The sequence below is a fragment of the Chamaea fasciata genome, unplaced genomic scaffold (assembly GCF_029207755.1).
Source record: "Chamaea fasciata isolate MVZ Bird 193981 ecotype frontalis unplaced genomic scaffold, bChaFas1.0.hap1 SCAF_794, whole genome shotgun sequence".
Classification (NCBI taxonomy): domain Eukaryota; kingdom Metazoa; phylum Chordata; class Aves; order Passeriformes; family Sylviidae; genus Chamaea; species Chamaea fasciata.
In genome coordinates this window covers 1-18,468 of record NW_027094879.1, presented here as the reverse complement: position 1 = coordinate 18,468, position 18,468 = coordinate 1, and the positions used below count along the sequence as shown (strand labels likewise).

Genomic DNA, 18,468 nt, shown 5'->3' with positions numbered 1-18,468 from the left:
ACCGGGCCGGGGGGGGCAGAACCGGGCCTGGGGGGCAGAACCGGGCCGGGGGGGGCAGAACCGGGTCTGGGGGGAGAACCGGGCCTGGGGGGGGCAGAACCGGGCCTGGGGGGCAGAACCAAGACAACCCCTAAACCGGTTATTTTGCAGCCCCTCGAGATCCCCTCGCCTCCCTCCCTGCCTGGGGGGGAGAAAGAACTGCCAGAAAAAAAGAGTTTTGACTTAAATAATTTTTTTTTTTCCTTTGGCTTTTATCTCGTTTTTAACTTACGCAATTAAAAAAAAAACCACTTTATCGGCACCCGGGGGCAGCAGATCCCTGAAGCGAAGGGCGACGGCCGGGGCTCCGTCAGCACGAGAGGCACCAAAACCGGGAGGATTCGCCCCAAAAGGGCCGGGCGGGGGGCGGGGACGGGACGGGGGGGCTTTGGCAAAGCTCGGGGGGGTCCCGCGGGACCCTCAGCCCTCTCCCCTTCCAGCCTTTTCCGCCGAAAAAAGCCAGAACAAGGGAAAAACCGGCGCGGGGTCGCGGAAGGCACTTGGAGGGTGCGGTCAGGCGAACATGGTGAGCTGGAGCCACTGGGGAGGAGGAGGAGGGTGAGGGAGGAAGGCAGCAGGGCGAGGAGGAGGAGGAGGAGGAAGGGGAGCAGGAGAGGGTGAGGGAAAAACAACAGGAGGAGGAAGAGGAGGAGAAGGAGGAAGGCCTCGAGCTGCCCCCGTACCTGCAGCAGGTCAAAGGTGACGACGCCGTCCTGGTCCACGTCCATGGCTTGGAAAAACCCTGAGGGGAGGGAGGGGAGTGAGGGGAGGGAGGGGGGAAATCTGGTTCTGAGGGAAAAGGGCGGGGGGGCTGGGGTGGTTTGGGACGGGGTGGGAAGGATCGTTTGGGATCGTTTGGGACGGGGTGGGATTGTTTGGGACGGGGTGGGAAGGATCGTTTGGGATCAGGGTGGGAAGGATCCTTCGGGATCCTCCGGGCCGGTTTGGGATCAGGGTGGGAAGGATCCTTCGGGATCCTCCGGGCCGGTTTGGGATGGCGGCGCCGCTCACGGAACATGGTCTCCAGGCGCACGAGGCAGCAGACGAAGCTGTCGAAGTCCAGGGCCAGGTCGGGCTCGGCGTAGCGGGTGATGAGCAGCTCGTGCAGCCTCTTGGGGAGCCGGTAGCCTGGGCCAGGGGACAGCCCGGGGTCACCGGGGGTCCCGGGCCGGGGGGGGGCCCACGGGGGTCCGGGGGTCACCTGCAGCCTCCAGCGCCAGGCGCAGCTCGTAGGCGCTGATGGAGCCCGACTTGTCCAGGTCGAACTTGCGGAAAATGCTCTGGCAGGAGGAGCCCCCCGAGAGAACGGGGGTCACTGGTGAGGGGAGACCCCGAAACAGCCCCAGTGCGCCCCGAAATAGAGACAGAGACCCCAAAACAGCCCAGCATACCCCAAAATAGAGACACAGACCCCAAAACAGCCCAGTGCGCCCCAAAATAGAGACAGAGACCCCAAAACAGCCCAGCATACCCCAAAATAGAGACAGAGACCCCAAAAGAGCCCAGTGCGCCCCAAAATAGAGACAGAGACCCCAAAACAGCCCCAGTGCGCCCCAAAATAGAGACAGAGACCCCAAAACAGCCCCAGTGTGCCCCAAAATAGAGACAGAGACCCCAAAACAGCCCCAGCGTACCCCAAAATAGAGACAGAGACCCCAAAACAGCCCCAGTGTGCCCCAAAATAGAGACAGAGACCCCAAAACAGCCCAGCATACCCCAAAATAGAGACAGAGACCCCAAAACAGCCCAGTGCGCCCCGAAATAGAGACAGAGACCCCAAAACAGCCCAGTGCGCCCCGAAATAGAGACAGAGACCCCAAAACAGCCCAGTGTGCCCCAAAATAGAGACAGAGACCCCAAAACAGCCCAGTGTGCCCCAAAATAGAGACAGAGACCCCAAAACAGCCCAGTGCGCCCCGAAATAGAGACAGAGACCCCAAAACAGCCCAGTGCGCCCCAAAATAGAGACAGAGACCCCAAAACAGCCCAGTGCGCCCCGAAACAGAGACAGAGACCCCAAAACAGCCCAGTGCGCCCCGAAATAGAGACACAGACCCCAAAACAGCCCAGTGCGCCCCAAAATAGAGACAGAGACCCCAAAACAGCCCAGTGCGCCCCGAAATAGAGACAGAGACCCCAAAACAGCCCCAGCGTACCCCAAAATAGAGACAGAGACCCCAAAACAGCCCCAGTGCGCCCCGAAATAGAGACAGAGACCCCAAAACAGCCCCAGTGCGCCCCGAAATAGAGACCCCACCTCCCCCCAGACCCACCAGGTAGTTGCGGATGCGGTTCCAGAGGACGTTGAACTCCACCAGCCCCAGTTTGCCGTTCCCGTCTTTCTGTGGGGTGGGGGTTAAGGAAACGGGGGGGCTCCAGGGGACCCCCAAAGCCCCCCCAGCCCGCGGCCCGAGGATACGTCCATCAGGTTCACCATGCTCCGGCAGGACTCGGTGCTGAAGCCCTTGGTCCGCAGGTCTTTGTCTGCGGCGGGGAGGATCGGGGTGTTAACGAGGGACGGGGCGTTAATGAGGGACGGGGGTTAATTGGGGTGGGCCCCCCCCGATCCCGGCCCGGCTCACGTTTGGCGATGATGCGGTTGAGGATGGTCTGCAGCTCGGTGACGCTGATCTCCAGGTCCTGGGGAGGGGACACGGGGCGGCCCCGGTGTCACTGTGGGGCAGTGACATCATCGGCAGCCAGTGACGTCATCGGCAGCCAGCAACGTCATCAGCAACAGTGACATCATCAGCATCCAGTAACATCATCGGCAACCAGAGACATCATCGGCAGCCAGTGACGTCACGGCCAACCAATGATGTCGCAGCCAACTAATGACGTCATGACCAACCATTAAAGTAACCAAGAGCCAATGACATCACTGCCAACCAATGATGTCATAGCCAACTAACAATGTAACAGCCACCCAATGACATTACAGGCAACTAATGACGTCATGGCCAGCGAATGACAGCACTCCCAAGCAATGACATCATCAACCGACGACTCCACAGCCGTCCACCCTTACCGGCCCCGCCAGCTGCTTGAAGAGCTGCTTGAAGTTCTCATCGATTTCGCCCTCTGACAGAATTTTCTGGAGGATAAAAACGCCCCTTTCGGTACCTGGGCCCCGCCCCGGCGCCCCCCCGGCTCCTCCCCTCGCCCCCCCGGCTGACCTCGTCCGGCAGCGTGGCCTGGATCTTGTCGTCCATCTCCCTGCGGAGAGAGGAAGGGCGGGCTCAGGCGAGGCCCCGGCCCGGCGCGGCTCGTTAGCACTAACGAGGCCGAGGCGGCGGCGGCGGCGCTCACTCACTCGGTGCCCGCCCTCTTCTCGGAGAAGACGCGCAGCACGAAGTCGCCCTCGCGGTTGGGCTCGAAGGTGGAGGGCACCACGATGTACTCGCCGGGCGGGAGGCGGAAGCGCGTGCTCACCTCGCGCAGGTTGATGAACTGCTCCGAGCGCGCCCGCGACGCGTTGGCCAGGAAGAACTCCCGCTTCAGGTGCACCCCCGAGCTCCCCACGTACTGCGGGCACCGCGGCACGGAACGGTCCGGAGCCGCCCCGCCGAGCGCCCCGGCGCGCCCCGCCCTGCCCCGCGCCCGCCGTACCCACCTCGGGAGGGACCTGTGCGGAAAGAGGGGACACCGGGTGGCCTCGGCTGCTGGCGGGTGACACCGGGTGCCACCAGCTGACCCTGAGTGACCCCGGCCAACCCCAGTTGATCCCAGTTGATCCCAGTCAATGCCGGTTGACCCCAGTTGATCCCAGTCAATGCTGGTTGATCCCAGTCAATCCCAGTTGACCCCAGTTTGCCCCAGTCAATGCTGGCTGATCCCAGTTTATCCCAGTCAATGCCGGTTGACCCCAGTTGATCCCAGTCAATGCTGGTTGATCCCAGTCAATCCCAGTTGACCCCAGTTTGCCCCAGTCAATGCTGGTTGATCCCAGTCAATGCTGGTTGACCCCAGTTTGCCCCAGTCAATGCTGGTTGACCCCAGTACATCCCAGTTGACCCCAGTTTGCCCCAGTCAATCCCAGTTGACCCCAGTTTGCCCCAGTCAATGCTGGTAGACCCCAGTTTGCCCCAGTCAATGCTGGCTGACCCCAGTCGACCCCCGCTGGCCCCAGCCGACGCCGCTACCTCGTAGACGGCGAAGCCGATGGTCTCCATGTCCTTGCCGTGGCGGCGCTCGCGGCGCCGGTGCTTCTGCATCAGCGCCAGCAGGAAGCTGCAGCCGGGCTCGCGCCCGCCGTCCTCATCCCTGTCGTCGTCCACCTCCTCCAGCTGGATCTTGAACTGGGGGTTGATCCAGAAGGTGGCTGCAGGCGGGGCAGGGGGGGCTCAGCTCGGGGGGCCGGGCCCGGCGGGGGCGGGGCCGGGGCCGGCGCGTACCGGGGTAGTTGCGGCAGCCGCCGGCGGTGCTGCCGCGCCGCCACGTCCCGTCGTAGAGCCGCGTGTTCCACTTGCGGAACTTTCGGGACTGCAGCGCGTCCGGGGTCAGGTTGCAGATCTCCAGGCGGGTGAATTCCCGCAGGAAATCCCGGAAGGACATCCTGTGGGAAGGGTCTGCCCTCGTTCCCCGGGCACCGAACGGCCGGGGGGGGAAAAGGGGCCGGGGCTGAACTTTTCCTACCAGAATTCCCCGTCCTCCATCTTGACCATGAGCTGCTGGCGCAGCCCCGGCTCCACCGTGTGCCACTCAGCCGAGCTGTGGGGACAGCGGGGACAGCGGGGTCAGGGGGACAGCGGGGTCAGGGGGACAGTGGGGTCAGCGGGGTCAGTGGGGTCAGCGGGGACAGCGGGGTCAGTGGGGACAGGGGGACAGTGGGGTCAGCGGGGTCAGTGGGGACGGTGGGGTCAGTGGGGACAGGGGGACAGTGGGGTCAGCGGGGTCAGTGGGGACGGTGGGGTCAGTGGGGACAGGGGGACAGTGGGGTCAGCGGGGTCAGTGGGGACGGTGGGGTCAGTGGGGACAGGGGGACAGTGGGGTCACTGGGGTCAGCGAGGTCACTGGGGTCAGGGGGACAGTGGGGTCAGCGAGGTCACTGGGGTCAGCAGGGACAGTGGGGTCAGCGAGGTCACTGGGGTCAGCGAGGTCACTGGGGTCAGGGGGACAGTGGGGTCAGCGAGGTCACTGGGGTCAGCAGGGACAGTGGGGTCAGCGAGGTCACTGGGGTCAGCGAGGTCACTGGGGTCAGGGGGACAGTGGGGTCAGCGAGGTCACTGGGGTCAGCAGGGACAGCGGGGCCGCAGTCCGGCTCGTCGCCCCTAACGAGCCCCGCGCTGACGAAGCCTCACCCGTCGCTCCAGGCGCCCGTCCACTCCACCTCTCCCCAGGGATTGCGCATGCGGATGAGCTCCAGGGCCTGCCCGCGGTACGGGATCTGCGGGTGGGCGGCACCATCAGGGCCGCGCCCCCCAAAACCCCCCGTTTCCTCCCCAAAGCAGCGCCCGGCCCCACCTGCTTGGCGCCGGTCACCGAGTAGGCGTGGCCCTTCACCAGCTTCTTGAAGGTCACGGCCTCCATGTCGAAGGCGCTGGTGATCTGCGAGGAGCCACCGAGCGGCGTTAGGCAGGAAACGACGCCGGTGCCACCGTCTCTTCCCCCAAACCCCCCCAGGACTCGCTCACGTCGATGGAGCAGCCGAGCAGGGAGCCGCGCTCCAGGGCCTTCAGGATGATCTGGTACAGGTCGGCCGGGGGCCGGCGCAGGTCGAACCACTCGGTGACTCCTCCCGTGAAATCCTCGAAGCCCTCGGACGTGCTGCCCCCCGACAGCGCCTCGTAGCACCCGTTCACCCTGCGGGGCGCCCGGGGCCGTTGGCGGGGGGGCTCTGCCCCACAGAAGGGGCGCGGGGGGCGCGGGCGGGGGGCCGTACTTGGCGTAGGCCTTCTCCAGCAGCGCGCTCCAGAACTCGGAGCCCTCGGCCGAGTGCACGAAGAGCAGCTTCCCGTCCTTGGTGGGCAGGAAATCGTCCACCACCACGTCCAGCCACTCGCCGAACTGCCAGATCTGGGGGGACAGGCGGGAGCAGCCCCCCTGGTCTACCCGGGCAAGGAGGTTTTGGGGGGGAAAACGCCCGGTTGGGGGTCCCACGGGGCAGAAGGGGAAGTGGAGTCGCCACGACGGGAGGGGGACACGAGGAACTGGAGGGGGAAAGGGCTCAAGATGGTGGGGGATGCTCCCAAAATCGGAGGTGTGATCAAAGGGGTGGAGGGAACCCTGAAAACATCAGAGGGTCGCCCCCAGACCGCAGAGCGGAGCCCCAAAACTGCGGGGGAGCCCCTGAGAACGGCCAAGGGGAGGCGCGGAGAAGGCGAAGCCAGCCCCAAAGCATCGTGGAACCTCTCAGAGCGACACGAGGAGGCCTGGAGTGACGGGGGGAGCCCCGAAACGTTGGGATGTCCCCCCACGAGGCCGCGGCGTGCTGACCTGGAAGTGGAAGATGCCGGCGTAGCCCTGCTGGAAGCTCTGCCCGTGCGGCACCACGCGGTGCAGGAGCGTCTCGTTGAGCGTCAGCGACGCGATGGCCGCCAGCAGCCAGCAGTCACCTGGGCGGGCGCCAAAAGCACCGAATTCCAGCCGGGAAGACCCCCAACCAGGCCGGAATTCCCGGCGAAACCATCGCCCAGAACAGATCCGGGGGGGCCAAGGGACGAGGAGGAGCCCTCACCCAGCGCTCCCTGGCAGATGTCGGTGCGCGTGGCTCCGTCCACGATGAACTGCGGCCGCGGGCACAGCTCCTGCGGGGCCAGAACGCCGGAATCGGGGATGTTCACGCGTTCCCACGGGGGTTTTGGGGGGAGGACGGGGCCGGGTCGGCGCCGGGCTCACCGTGGGCCGTTTCCACTGCACGCCGCGGGTTTTGGAGGAGCCGGGGCCCAGCTCGCGGAAGCCCAGCGAGGAGGCGGCCGGCGGGAAGGCGGGGTCCCGGAACAGGGTCCCCGAGCGGCGGCACTCCTCGGCCAGCTGCCCGAAATCCTGGCCCAGGTACCGCACGGCGTTGTCGTGCCGGCCCAGCCCCAGCTCCTTGGCGCGCTGCCGCCGCACCTGCGCCGAGACGCCGGTGCAGAACACGGGCACCACCGGCGGCTCCGCCATCCTGAGGGGACGGCGGGGAAACGGGGTGAGGGTCTGGGGGAACGGGGTGAGGGTCTGGGGGGGGGGATTTGGGGATTTTGGGGGGAGATTTGGGAAAAACACGCTCGGGATTTGGGCAAAGAGGGGGTGAGATGGGTGTGCTGCAGGGGAATAAGGGCCTGGGGGGGATCTGGGGATTTTGGGGGGGGATTTGGGAAAAACACGCTCGGGATTTGGGGGAAAACGGGTCTGAGGTGAGTGTGCTGCAGGGGATGGGGGGCCGGGTGGGGGTTTTGGGGGGGCACAGGGATTTTGGGGGGAAATAGGGGATTTCCCCCCAGATTCGGAGTCCTGCCCGGGTGGGGTCGGAGGAAATCGGGGCGGTTTTGGTGAGACGAGAGCGAGGCCGTCGTGGGGTGAAAATCGGGAATTCTGGGGACAGGGAAGCGCCCAGATCCTGGGGTGTCACCCGGAAACGGCCCCGCCAGAGGGAAACCCCCAGAGCTGTGACCCGGGCCAGCCCCAGGGGCCGAGGAAACGAGCGGAAACCGCCCCGGACTGGTCGTGCAGGTTGAGGTGCGGCCGCGGGCGCGGCGCAGCCCCGGGTCCAAGCCCCAGGGCCTTCCCCGAGCCCTGGGGAGCTTCATTAAGCATTGGGGTGGTTAATTAAGCACCAGGCACGTTAATTAAGCGCTAATCAGAGCCACCGAGGTGCGACGGGGCCGTGACAGGGCTGGGGGCACCGCGGCCCGCCCTGAACCAGGCCGAACACGGGCGGTTCTGTCCCTCCCCCCAAACGCCAGCAGAGCCCCCTCGGGTGCAGGGGCAGGGACACCCCAAACCCGCCCGAATTAACCCCAAAACGGGGCCGAGCGGGAGCCCAAGGCACCCTCCCCTCCAGGGGGTCCCCCCCGTTCCCCGGGCCCGCTCCCCACCTACGTGTCCGGGCCGAGGGGGACACACACCGCCTCCCGTCACCCCGTGTTGGGCGCCGGCAGGTGCGAGGGCCGGGCCCGGCTGCACCTCAGCGGCCGCTCGAGCTGCGGAGGAAACCCCGGTACAGACCTCCAACCGCCCGAGTCCCGGCAGAGAGCGGCCCGCCGCCCGTTCCCGGCCCCCGGGGCGGCTCCGGCACCCCGAAATCCCGAATTTTGGCGAGAGCGCGGCGGGGGCGGCGGCGTGCGGGACTCCCAGCCGCTCTCCCGGCCGCGGGAAGGCGCGGGGGGGGGTTGGTTTTTTGCCCGTTTTGCCGGGTTTTTGCTGCCCCGTGGCGGAGTTGTGTAAGCGCCGGGAGCCCCCCGGGGCCGGGGTCGGGAGGAGCCGCCGCTGTGTCCCCGCCTGTCCCCGCCCGTGTCACCCCCCCGGCCCCGCTCCTACCTCAGCCCAGCAGCGGGCCCGGCCGCGGGGGGGGTTTGTTTTTTTGGGGAGGAGGGGGGGAAAGCCGGGAGAAGGGAAATTTCTCACCCCAAACTTCCTCGAGCAGGAAGGCGAGGCCGGGCCGAGACTCCTCCCCACGCCGCTCCCTCCCTGCCCCCCCCGCGGGGAGGGGACACTGGGGGGACACGGGGCGGGTTTGGGGGCCCGGGGGGGCTTGGGGGGGTTTGGGGCTCCGGCGGGATTGTACCGCAGGGAAAGGGGAGGGGAAGGGGGCGGGCGGGGCTGGACACGGCGGGGGGGCAGGACGGGGACACTGGGGGGACACTGGGGGTGGGGGGACACTGAGAGGACATTGGGAGGACATTGGGGGTGGGACAGGGGTGGGGGACACTGGGGGGACACTGGGGGTGGGACAGGAGTGGGGGGGACACTGGGGGGACACTGGGGGGACACTGGGGGTGGGACAGGGGTGGGGGGGACACTGAGGGGACACTGGGGGGCTGGACACGGGGGGACATTGGGGGGGACACTGAGGGGACATTGGGGGAACACTGAGGGGACATTGGGGGGCTGGACGTGGTGGGGACACTCTAGGGGGGCCACTGAGGGCTGCACATCTGTGGGGGGTGTGTGACACGCGTGTGACACACCCGCCATGGCTGTGACACGCCTGTCACCTTCCTGTGGATGTCACACGTGTGCCACACTCCCCTGGATGTCACACGTGTGTCACACTCCCCTGGATGTCACAGGTGTCACACTCCCCTGGATGTCACACATGTCACACTCCCCTGGATGTCACACGTGTCACACTCCCCTGGATGTCACACGTGTGCCATACTCCCCCGGATGTCACACGTGTGCCACACTCCCCTGGATGTCACACGTGTGTCACACTCCCCGTGGACCCCCCCAAGTCAGACCCGCTCCCCCTTTTTTATCTGTTTTTCACACAGACAAAAGAAATAAAAATTAGGGATTTTTTAAATTATCTATTTCCCACTTTCTACATTTTTTTGCCCGCAAACGAGGAGACAAGAGGGGCCTCGGGGAGAACACGAGCCCTTCTGGGCGATTCCGAAGGGTGTGGGTGACAAAACGGAAAAGGAAAAGAAAAAAACAACCCCGAGAAGAGTTATCACCCCAAACCAGCAGCTGGGAGGGCAGGAAAGAGCCACTGGTGAACAAAAACGGGGGTTGGGTTAAAAAAACCCCCAAACTGATGGTGTAAAAACCAAAGAAATGGCATTGAGGGTGTGGAACAGCCCCAATTGCAGCAGGTTTGACCCCAAATCCTGCACAGGGGGACCTCAGTTCCAGGGAAATTTGGGCCAAAAGCCAAAAGGGGCCGATTCCAGGGTTAAAAAAAGGAAAGAAGGGGCCCAAAGCCATAAAAGGGCCCAGTTTCCACACAGAATAAAAGGGAAAATGGGTCCAAAGTCGCTGAAAATCCCCAGTTGTGATGATTTCTTGCCCTGTCCAGGTTTCAGGGTCACCCCAGGCTGCCCAGGGCTGGCTTCGGGTGGGAACTGGGGATTTTTGGGAGCGATTCAGGGATTCTGGGGTAAACCTGCAGAAATCTGGGAAGTGGAGGAACGCTCTGAGGGTTTGGGGTTCATCTTTGGGGTTAATTAGGGCCCTGCGTCATTAGCAGGGACATCCTTAGGGCTCCTCACCTCATTAGCAGTGGCATCATTAAGGCCCTGCTTGATTGGGGGAGCATCGTTGGTGGGGTATCATTAGAGTTCCCTGCTTCATTAAACCTCCTCACTTCATTAACAGAGAACCATTAGGATTCCTTGCTTAATTAGAGCCCCCCCACTTCATTTGCAAAAATATACTGAGACCCCCCTGCTTCATTAGAACCCCCCCAAATTCATTATAGGGGCTTCATTAAGACCCCCAATTAATTACTGGGGGCATCATCAGGACCCCCACTGGATTGGGAGGGTGTCAGGGCTGTAATTAAGGCGCTAATTAAGCACTCAGAGGGCAGGGAAGACCTTCAGGGGGTTTCATTTGCTCCCGGGCAGCCTCACACGCCTGAAGAACGTCAGTACCACGGTCAGCAGGTCCTGCAAAACGGGGCGAAAACCAGCTGCTCCGGGCGGAAAAACCACGAAATTCAGGCAAAAAAAGGTGGATTTTCTTAAAAAACACACAACGAAAAGGTGGTTTGGGGAGGACTGACCTTGTTGGAGACCCTGGAGAGGAACGCCTGCACCGGAGTGTCTTCTTGGGGAGGAGAGAAACAACAGGAAAATCAGGTTTTTGGGGGGAAAATGCCAAGTTTGGGGGTTCTGGAATGTCACGGGGTGGGTTTTGCCTGGTTTGGAGGCCCCCAGAACAAGGATTAGCATTTCAGCCCCAGAAAGCTCCAAATGACCCCCGAACTCAACCCCTTTCAATACCCCAAAAGCCCCAAATCCCCCCCAAAACCAGAACAAGGGTTTAATCCCCGAGAGCTCCGAGCGAGCACAGGATTAACCCAGGCCGGTACCTCCCTGCCTCAGCCGCGCTGCAGGAATTCCCTCTCCCAGCCTCAAAAAAGGGATCGAGGACAACGCCGCCCGGTCTCCCCACGAGAAAAAAACCAACTTAAAATGAAAACTCCCCTTCCTTGCTATATCTTAGTCAAATTGAAGGCGCCGAATTGATTTCCCGACGCCGAAATAGGGAAAGGCGGGAAAAATCCCCCTCAGGAGCTCCGGCGCTTTCCCGCCTTTTTCCCTCGCCTCAGCGACCTTAGCCCCGCCCCTCCCCTGGAGCCGCATTCTATAGGCCAGGCCGAGGTGCTGCAGCGTCAGCCAATCAGACGGCGGGGATTGAATAAGCCACGCCCCTTCTCCTCTATGCTCCGCATTGAAGGCGGGGCGGTGGGTGGCTACGCGGTAGCAGCCAATCAGAAGGCGAGGAGCGCAGAGGCGGCGCCGCTGATTGGCTGGGCGCCGTGAGGGGAGAGGTGTGAAGGGAAGGCCGGGTGAGGGGCTCGGCGGGCTTTGTGAGGGGCGAAGCGGCTGGGGGAGGACACGAAGCGCCGGGCGCGGCGCGCGGTACGAGCGAAAGGCGGGCAAGAGACAAACCCGGGCGGTGCCCGGGGGGCTGGCGGGGTCGCGCCCCTCGCCCGCGCCGCCCCTCCCTTAGCAACGGCCGCCGGCCAAGCGGCGTCGCGCGCGGGGGGTTCCTCTGATTGGCCGAGCCCCTCCGGGCCTGACCAATCAGCGCGAGCCACGGGACCCTGGGCGGCCCCGCCCTCCCCCGGGCCGGCTGCGGGGCCGCTCGGACCGTACCAAGCGCGGGCGTGCCGGGGGGGGGAGCGCGGCGGTTTGGGGTTTACGGGGGGTCGCCAGCCCTCACACTGCCGGTGCGGGGGGAAGGGAGGGGACCCTCGGTGTCTCTGTGGGGAGCGGCTGTTGTGATAGCGGGGTGGGGGGAGCAGGCAGGCCGTGAACCCCCCCGGTGTCCCCCCGAGCCGCGGGTGGTGCGGTCCGGGCGGAAGTGAGGTGTCGCGCGCTGAGGCGCTTCCGGTGTGGGAGCGGCCCGGGGCTGGCGGGGCTGAGGCGGGGTCGGGCCCGGTGAGTCCCGGGGGGCGACACCGGGGCCCGAGGGGGCGGCACGGCACCGGGGGGGCGCCGGGAGGGGCCGGGGGCAAAGCGGGGCTCGGGGGGAAGCCGAGGGAGCCGGGACAGTTTGGGGTCCGGCTGGAGGAGGGGACGGGAGCGGGGGACGCGGATGTGGGGGGTGCGGGGGGAGACAGGGACACGGGGGGGACATGAGGGGACACAGAGGGGACAGGGGGACACGGGGGGGACAGGGGGACACGGGGGGGGACAGGGGGACAAGGAGGTCCCACCTGGGGACTCGGCACCTGCTGCCCCCCAAACGTGGGACAGGAGCCGGTGCGGGCGCTGGCAGCTCCGTTTGGAAACTCCCGGTTTTGTTGCTCCCAGGAATCGTTGAGGAGCTAAAAATTCTCCTTTGGGGGGTTCTGCTCCAGCCCCGAACCCCCCCGAAGCCCCGGGGGCTGTTGGATCCCTGAGTTTGGGGCTTGTTTTTGGGGTGGAATCCCTGGTTTTGGTGGGTTCCATCCTGAGCCGCGCTGTGTGCGACAGCAGCAGCCTGAGGCGTGGCGTTGGGGTGAAATGTGGGGTTTTGGGGTGAAATGTGGGGTTTTGGGGGGGAAATGTGGGTTATTGGGGGTGAAATGTGGGTTATTTGGGGGTGAAATGTGGGGTTTTGGGGTGAAATGTGGGTTATTTGGGGTGAAATGTGGGTTATTTGGGGGGGAAATGTGGGTTATTGGGGGTGAAATGTGGGTTATTTGGGGGTGAAATGTGGGGTTTTGGGGGTGAAATGTGGGTTATTTGGGGTGAAATGTGGGTTATTTGGGGGTGAAATGTGGGTTATTGGGGGGTGAAATGTGGGTTATTGGGGGGTGAAATGTGGGGTTTTGGGGGAAATGTGGGTTTTTGGGGTGAAATGTGGGTTATTTGGGGGTGAAATGTGGGTTATTTTTGGGGTGAAATGTGGGTTATGGGGGTGAAATGGGGGTTATTTTTGGGGTGAAATCCCTGGTTTGGGTGTTTTCCAGGCCGAGGCCATGCTGTGCACAGCCCTGGTCACGGCTGGCAGCCCGGTCCTGTATTTTGGGGTGAAATGTGGGTTATTTTTGGGGTGAAATCCCTGGTTTGGGTGTTTTCCAGGCCGAGGCCATGCTGTGCACAGCCCTGGTCATGGCTGGCAGCCTGATCCTGTATTTTGGGGTGAAATGTGGGTTATTTTTGGGGTGAAATCCCTGTTTTCCAGGCCGAGGCCATGCTGTGCACAGCCCTGGTCACGGCTGGCAGCCCGATTCTGTATTTTGGGGTGAAATGTGGGTTATTTTTGGGGTGAAATCCCTGTTTTCCAGGCCGAGGCCATGCTGTGCACAGCCCTGGTCATGGCTGGCAGCCTGGCTCTCACCACGGCCGTGGTGGCCCACGCCTACTACCTGAAGCACCAGTTCTACCCCACCGTGGTTTACCTGACCAAATCCAGCCCCAGCATGGCCGTGAGTGTGATTCCCTCTTAATGAACCGCCCCTAATTAACTCAGGCACTGCCCAACAGGCACAGTGAGGGTTGAGGTGCTCCCCAAAATCCCCCCGGGGTGGGACGGGACAACCCCGGGCGGGGCTGGCTCCCCCCCACCCACCCCCTCCCACCGCCTAGGACACGAAATTCGGGCGCCAGCCCCCCCCAGGCCGCCCCCAAAAAGGCCTTTGGGGGTCTCTTTGCCCCTGCAGGTGCTGTACATCCAGGCCTTCGTGCTGGTCTTCCTGCTGGGCAAGTTCATGGGCAAGGTTTTCTTCGGGCAGCTGCGGGCGGCCGAGATGGAGGTGAGCACCAGGAGCTCCCCGTGGGGGGCTGCGGGGAGGATTTGGGGTCCCTGGAGAACTTTGGGGCTGGTTTTGGGGGGGGATTCTTGACCCCAGAAGGTCTTTGGGGCCGTTTTGGGGGGAGAGTTGATGCGTTTTGGGGGAAGGGTTTTGAACCCCGCGAGTCTCTCCGTGCCGCTTGTGGTGGACGTTCTGAACCCCAAGAGATCTTCGGTGCTGATTTTGAACTTCTGGAGGTTTTTGAGCCCAAATTTGGGGTGGATTTTGAACCCCCAGAGTCTTTGAGCCCCATTTTGGGGTCAATTTTAAACCCCTGGAGTTCTGGGGTGAATTTTGAACCCCCCAGAGTGTTTGGGCCCTGTTTTTGGGGACAGTTTTCAACCCCTGGAGTTCTGGGGTGAATTTTGAGCCACCCAGAGTCTTTGGGCCCTGTTTTGGGGTGAATTTTGAACCCCCCAGAGTATTTGGGCCCCGTTTTTGGGGTGAATTTTGAACCCCTGGAGTTCTGGGGTGAACTTTGAGCCCCCAGAGTGTTTGGGCCCCGTTTTGGGGTGAATTTTGAACCCCCCAGAGTGTTTGGGCCCCGTTTTGGGGTGAATTTTGAACCCCCAGAGTGTTTGGGCCCCATTTTGGGGTGAATTTTGAACCCCCAGAGTGTTTGGGCCCCGTTTTGGGATGAATTTTGAACCCCCCAGAGTGTTTGGGCCCCGTTTTGGGATGAATTTTGAACCCCCCAGAGTGTTTGGGCCCCGTTTTTGGGGCTTTCCCAGCCCAGAGCACCTCGGGGCCCCCGTTGGGGTCCGGCCTGGGGGGGCTGCCCCATATCCTGTCCCTCAGCACCTCCTGGAGCGCTCGTGGTACGCGGTGACCGAGACCTGCCTGGCCTTCACCGTCTTCAGGGACGACTTCAGCCCGCGCTTCGTGGCCCTCTTCACCCTCCTCCTCTTCCTCAAGTGCTTCCACTGGCTGGCCGAGGACAGGGTGGACTTTGTGAGTGTCGGGAGGAGGGGAGACAGCTCCAAAAAACGACCCCCCCCCCCAAAAAAAAAAAACCTCCCCCCGGAAATCCAGCCCGGCACCGACCCAGAATTCAGATTGGGAATTCAAAATTCGAGCCGGAGTCAGCCCGGAAGTTGCCTGAAACCAGCCCGAAAATAAATAACCTGAAATTAACTGAAAACTGACCCAAAAATAACCTGAAAATAACCTGAAATCAACTGAAAACCGACCCAAAAATAATCTGAAACCAGCCCCAAAAAACCCCTGAAACCAGCCCGAAAATAACTTGAAATCAACTGAAAACTGACACAAAAATAACTCAGAGCCACCCCAAAAATAACCTGAAACCAGCCCGAAAATAACCTGAAATCAACTGAAAACTGACGCAAAAATAACCTGAAACCAACCTGAAAATAAATAACCTGAAATCAACTGAAAACCGACCCAAAAATAACTCAGGGCCACCCCAAAAATAACCTGAAACCAGCCCGAAAATAACCTGAAATCAACTGAAAACTGACCCAAAAATAACCTGAAACCAGCCCCCAAAAACCCCTGAAACCAGCCCGAAAATAACCTGAAATCAACTGAAAACCCACCCAAAAATAACCTGAAACCAACCTGAAAATAAATAACCTGAAATCAACTGAAAACCGACCCAAAAATAACTCAGGGCCACCCCAAAAATAACCTGAAACCAGCCTGAAAATAACCTGAAATCAACCCAAAAAATAACCTGAAACCAACCCCAAAATAACCCCAAATCTGCTCAACCCCCCCAAATAACCCCAAAGCCCCCCAAAATAACCCCAACCCCCCCAAAATAACCCCAAAGCCCCCCAAAATAACCCCAAACCCCCCCCAAATAACCCCAACCCGTCGGTTTTAACGGGAGAACTCGATTTTCCTCCCCGGCGCAGATGGAGAGGAGCCCCAACATCTCGTGGCTCTTCCACTTCCGAATCGTCTGTGAGTGCTGCTCATTTGCATCTTTCTGGGGCTGAGCCCAGCGTGGTGGGGCCTGATAACCCCAAATTGCCCTTATCAGTCCCGGCTCGTTAACGAGGGGCTGATTGGGGGGGGGTTAATGAGCTGCACGGAGGGAAAACGAGACAGAAACGGGGTGGGAAAGTGGGATTAAGGGATGGATGCCCCAAAATCGGAAAAAAAGGGGATTTTGGATGCCCCAAAATTGGAAAAAAACGGGATTTGGGGGATGTACAGGGATGTTAGATCCCCCAAAATCGGAAAAAACGGGATTTTGGGGGGATGTGTAGGGATGTTAGATCCCCCAAAATCGGAAATAACAGGATTTGGGGGATGTGTAGGGATTTTAGATCCCCCAAAATTGGAAAAAATGGGATCTTAGATCCCCAGAATTGGAAAAAATGGGATTTGGGGGATGTGTAGGGATCTTAGATCCCCCAAATTCCGAAATAACGGGATTTGGGGACGTATGAGCCAAGTTTCCAAGGGAACTTTGGGAGTTTTGGGGGGTGGGAGGCTGCGAGGCGTGGCTGGGGTGGGAGAATTAAAAGCTAATCAAGCTCGTTAGCGGCGGGGCCTGCCCCCCCCCCCCCCAAAGCTGCTCCCCAGGGCGGCTCCTGCTCATTTTTCGGGATTTGTTTGGTGTTACTTTTCCCCCTGCCCCAGCCCTGATGTTCCTGCTGGGAATCCTGGACTTCCTCTTTGTCAGCCACGCCTACCACAGCATCCTGACGCGCGGCGCCTCGGTGCAGCTGGTCTTCGGCTTCGAGGTGGGTGGGCCGGGCGCTCGCCGCGGCCGCCGGCGCCGTTGCCGGCCCGGGGGGTCCCACCTGGCGCCTGTCCCGCCCTCAGTACGCCGTCCTGATGACCATGGTGCTGACCGTCTTCGTCAAGTACGTGCTGCACTCGGTGGACCTGCAGAACGAGAACCCCTGGGACAACAAGGCCGTCTTCATGCTCTACACCGAGCTCTTCACAGGTGGCGCGCCTGGCGGCGCTCGGGGCGGGCTGCGGGGGGCGGTTAATTAGCCCCTGGTTAACGAGGAGGACGAGTGGTGGGGGGTGTTCAACCAGCCTTGGGTGGGCAGTGGAGACTCAAAGGCCTGGCGGTGCCCAGCTGGTCACCTCACTGACCTCGGGTTGGCCCAGGTGACTCTGGGGTCCCCCCCGACTGGCCCAGGTGACTCTGGGGTCCCCCTGGCTGGCCCAGAACTGCCCCAGGTGACTCTGGGGTCCCCCCGGCTGGCCCAGGTGACTCTGGGGTCCCCCCGGCTGGCCCAGAATTGCCCCCGGTGACCTTTTGGCCCCACCTGCCCCCTGTCGCCCAGGGCTGGTCAAGGTGCTGCTCTACATGGCCTTCATGACCATCATGATCAAGGTGCACACCTTCCCGCTCTTCGCCATCCGCCCCATGTACCTGGCCATGAGGTGAGGCCCGGGGCCGGGAACGGCGCTGGCGGTGATCCCGGTCCTGATCCTGATGCCATCCTGATCCCATCCCAGTCCTGATCCTGATCCTGATCCCAATTCTGATCCCAATCCTGATGCCATCCTGATCCTATCCCAGTCCTGATCCTGATCCTGATCCCATCCTGATCCATCCTGGTCCTGATCCTGATCCCATCCTGGTCCCGATCCTGATCCCATCCCAGTCCTGATCCTGATCCCATCCTGATCCATCCCGGTCCTGATCCTGATCCCCATCCTGGTCCCATCCTGATCCCATCCCAGTCCTGATCCTGATCCTGATCCCATCCTGATCCATCCCGGTCCTGATCCTGATCCCCATCCTGGTCCCATCCTGATCCCATCCCAGTCCTGATCCTGATCCTGATCCCATCCTGATCCCATCCCGGTCCTGATCCCGTCCCAGTCCCATCCCAATCCCAATCCCAATCCCATGCTCTGCTCCAGGCAGTTCAAGAAGGCCGTGACTGACGCCATCATGTCACGCCGGGCCATCCGCAACATGAACACGCTGTGAGTGCCCCGGGCCCCAAATCCCGGGAAACCCTCTGTCCGTCCATCCCAAAAACCCCAAATCCCGGGAAACATCTGTCCGTCCATCCCAAAAACCCCAAATCCCGGGAAACCCTCTGTCCATCCATCCCAAAAACCCCAAATCCCGGGAAACCCTCTGTCCATCCATCCCAAAAACCCCAGCCCAGGGGGATTTCTGGGAACACCCAGGGGGATTTCTGGGATCACCCAGGGGGATTTCTGGGATCAGCCAGGCGGATTTCTGGGAACACCCAGGGAGGTTTTTCCTGGAATTCTGCCGGCACAGGTACCCCGACGCCACGGCCGAGGAGCTGCAGGCCGTGGACAACGTGTGCATCATCTGCCGGGAGGAGATGGTGACGGGGGCCAAGCGCCTGCCCTGCAACCACATCTTCCACACCAGGTGCTGCTTCCGCCGGGAATGCCCGGAGCTCTGGGAATGCCGGGAATCCTGGGAACTCTGGGAATGCCGGGGATCCCGGGAATGCCAGGAACTCTGGGGATTCTGGGGATTCTGGGAATGGTTTTGGGGGTCACGGCCACTGCTCTGCCAGCCTGCGACAGCAATCCTGATCCCGATCCCAATCCTGATCTCCGTCCCAATC

General features: G+C 62.0%; 2 protein-coding genes across 2 annotated transcripts; one reads left to right on the top strand and one right to left on the bottom strand.

Moving 5' to 3' along the window:
* Positions 1-227: 227 nt before the first annotated feature.
* On the bottom strand, positions 228-8,637 carry CAPN1 (calpain 1). Its single transcript, XM_066209244.1, has 23 exons — positions 8,587-8,637; positions 8,058-8,162; positions 6,877-7,144; positions 6,716-6,785; positions 6,475-6,593; positions 5,921-6,054; positions 5,673-5,841; positions 5,503-5,586; positions 5,340-5,425; positions 4,675-4,749; positions 4,434-4,594; positions 4,182-4,360; positions 3,653-3,664; positions 3,353-3,564; positions 3,216-3,255; positions 3,068-3,133; positions 2,622-2,679; positions 2,459-2,523; positions 2,313-2,381; positions 1,241-1,319; positions 1,051-1,167; positions 723-781; positions 228-579 (listed from the first exon to the last, which is right to left on the bottom strand). Exons 3-23 carry the CDS (start codon positions 7,141-7,143, stop codon positions 553-555), a joined length of 2,148 nt encoding a protein of 715 aa, XP_066065341.1. The 5' UTR covers position 7,144; positions 8,058-8,162; positions 8,587-8,637; the 3' UTR covers positions 228-552.
* Positions 8,638-11,956: 3,319 nt separating this feature from the next.
* On the top strand, positions 11,957-18,459 carry SYVN1 (synoviolin 1; the record flags this gene model as incomplete). The annotated part of the gene is made up of 10 exons (XM_066209250.1): positions 11,957-12,074; positions 13,409-13,549; positions 13,784-13,876; positions 14,714-14,866; positions 15,796-15,844; positions 16,529-16,632; positions 16,715-16,841; positions 17,191-17,290; positions 17,777-17,842; positions 18,150-18,459. Coding segments are annotated over exons 2-10 (1,134 nt in total), but the record flags the coding sequence as incomplete, so codon positions are not given.
* Positions 18,460-18,468: the final 9 nt, after the last annotated feature.

Excerpts from the sequence above, each read along its gene's own strand:
- CAPN1 (XM_066209244.1), bottom strand. The coding sequence starts at position 7,143 with ATGGCGGAGCCGCCGGTGGTGCCCGTGTTCTGCACCGGCGTCTCGGCG. Across the intron at positions 5,426-5,502 it reads CGGTGACCGGCGCCAAGCAG|ATCCCGTACCGCGGGCAGGC; the intron begins GTGGGGCCGGGC and ends GCCCACCCGCAG. Across the intron at positions 2,382-2,458 it reads GCATGGTGAACCTGATGGAC|AAAGACGGGAACGGCAAACT; the intron begins GTATCCTCGGGC and ends CCCACCCCACAG.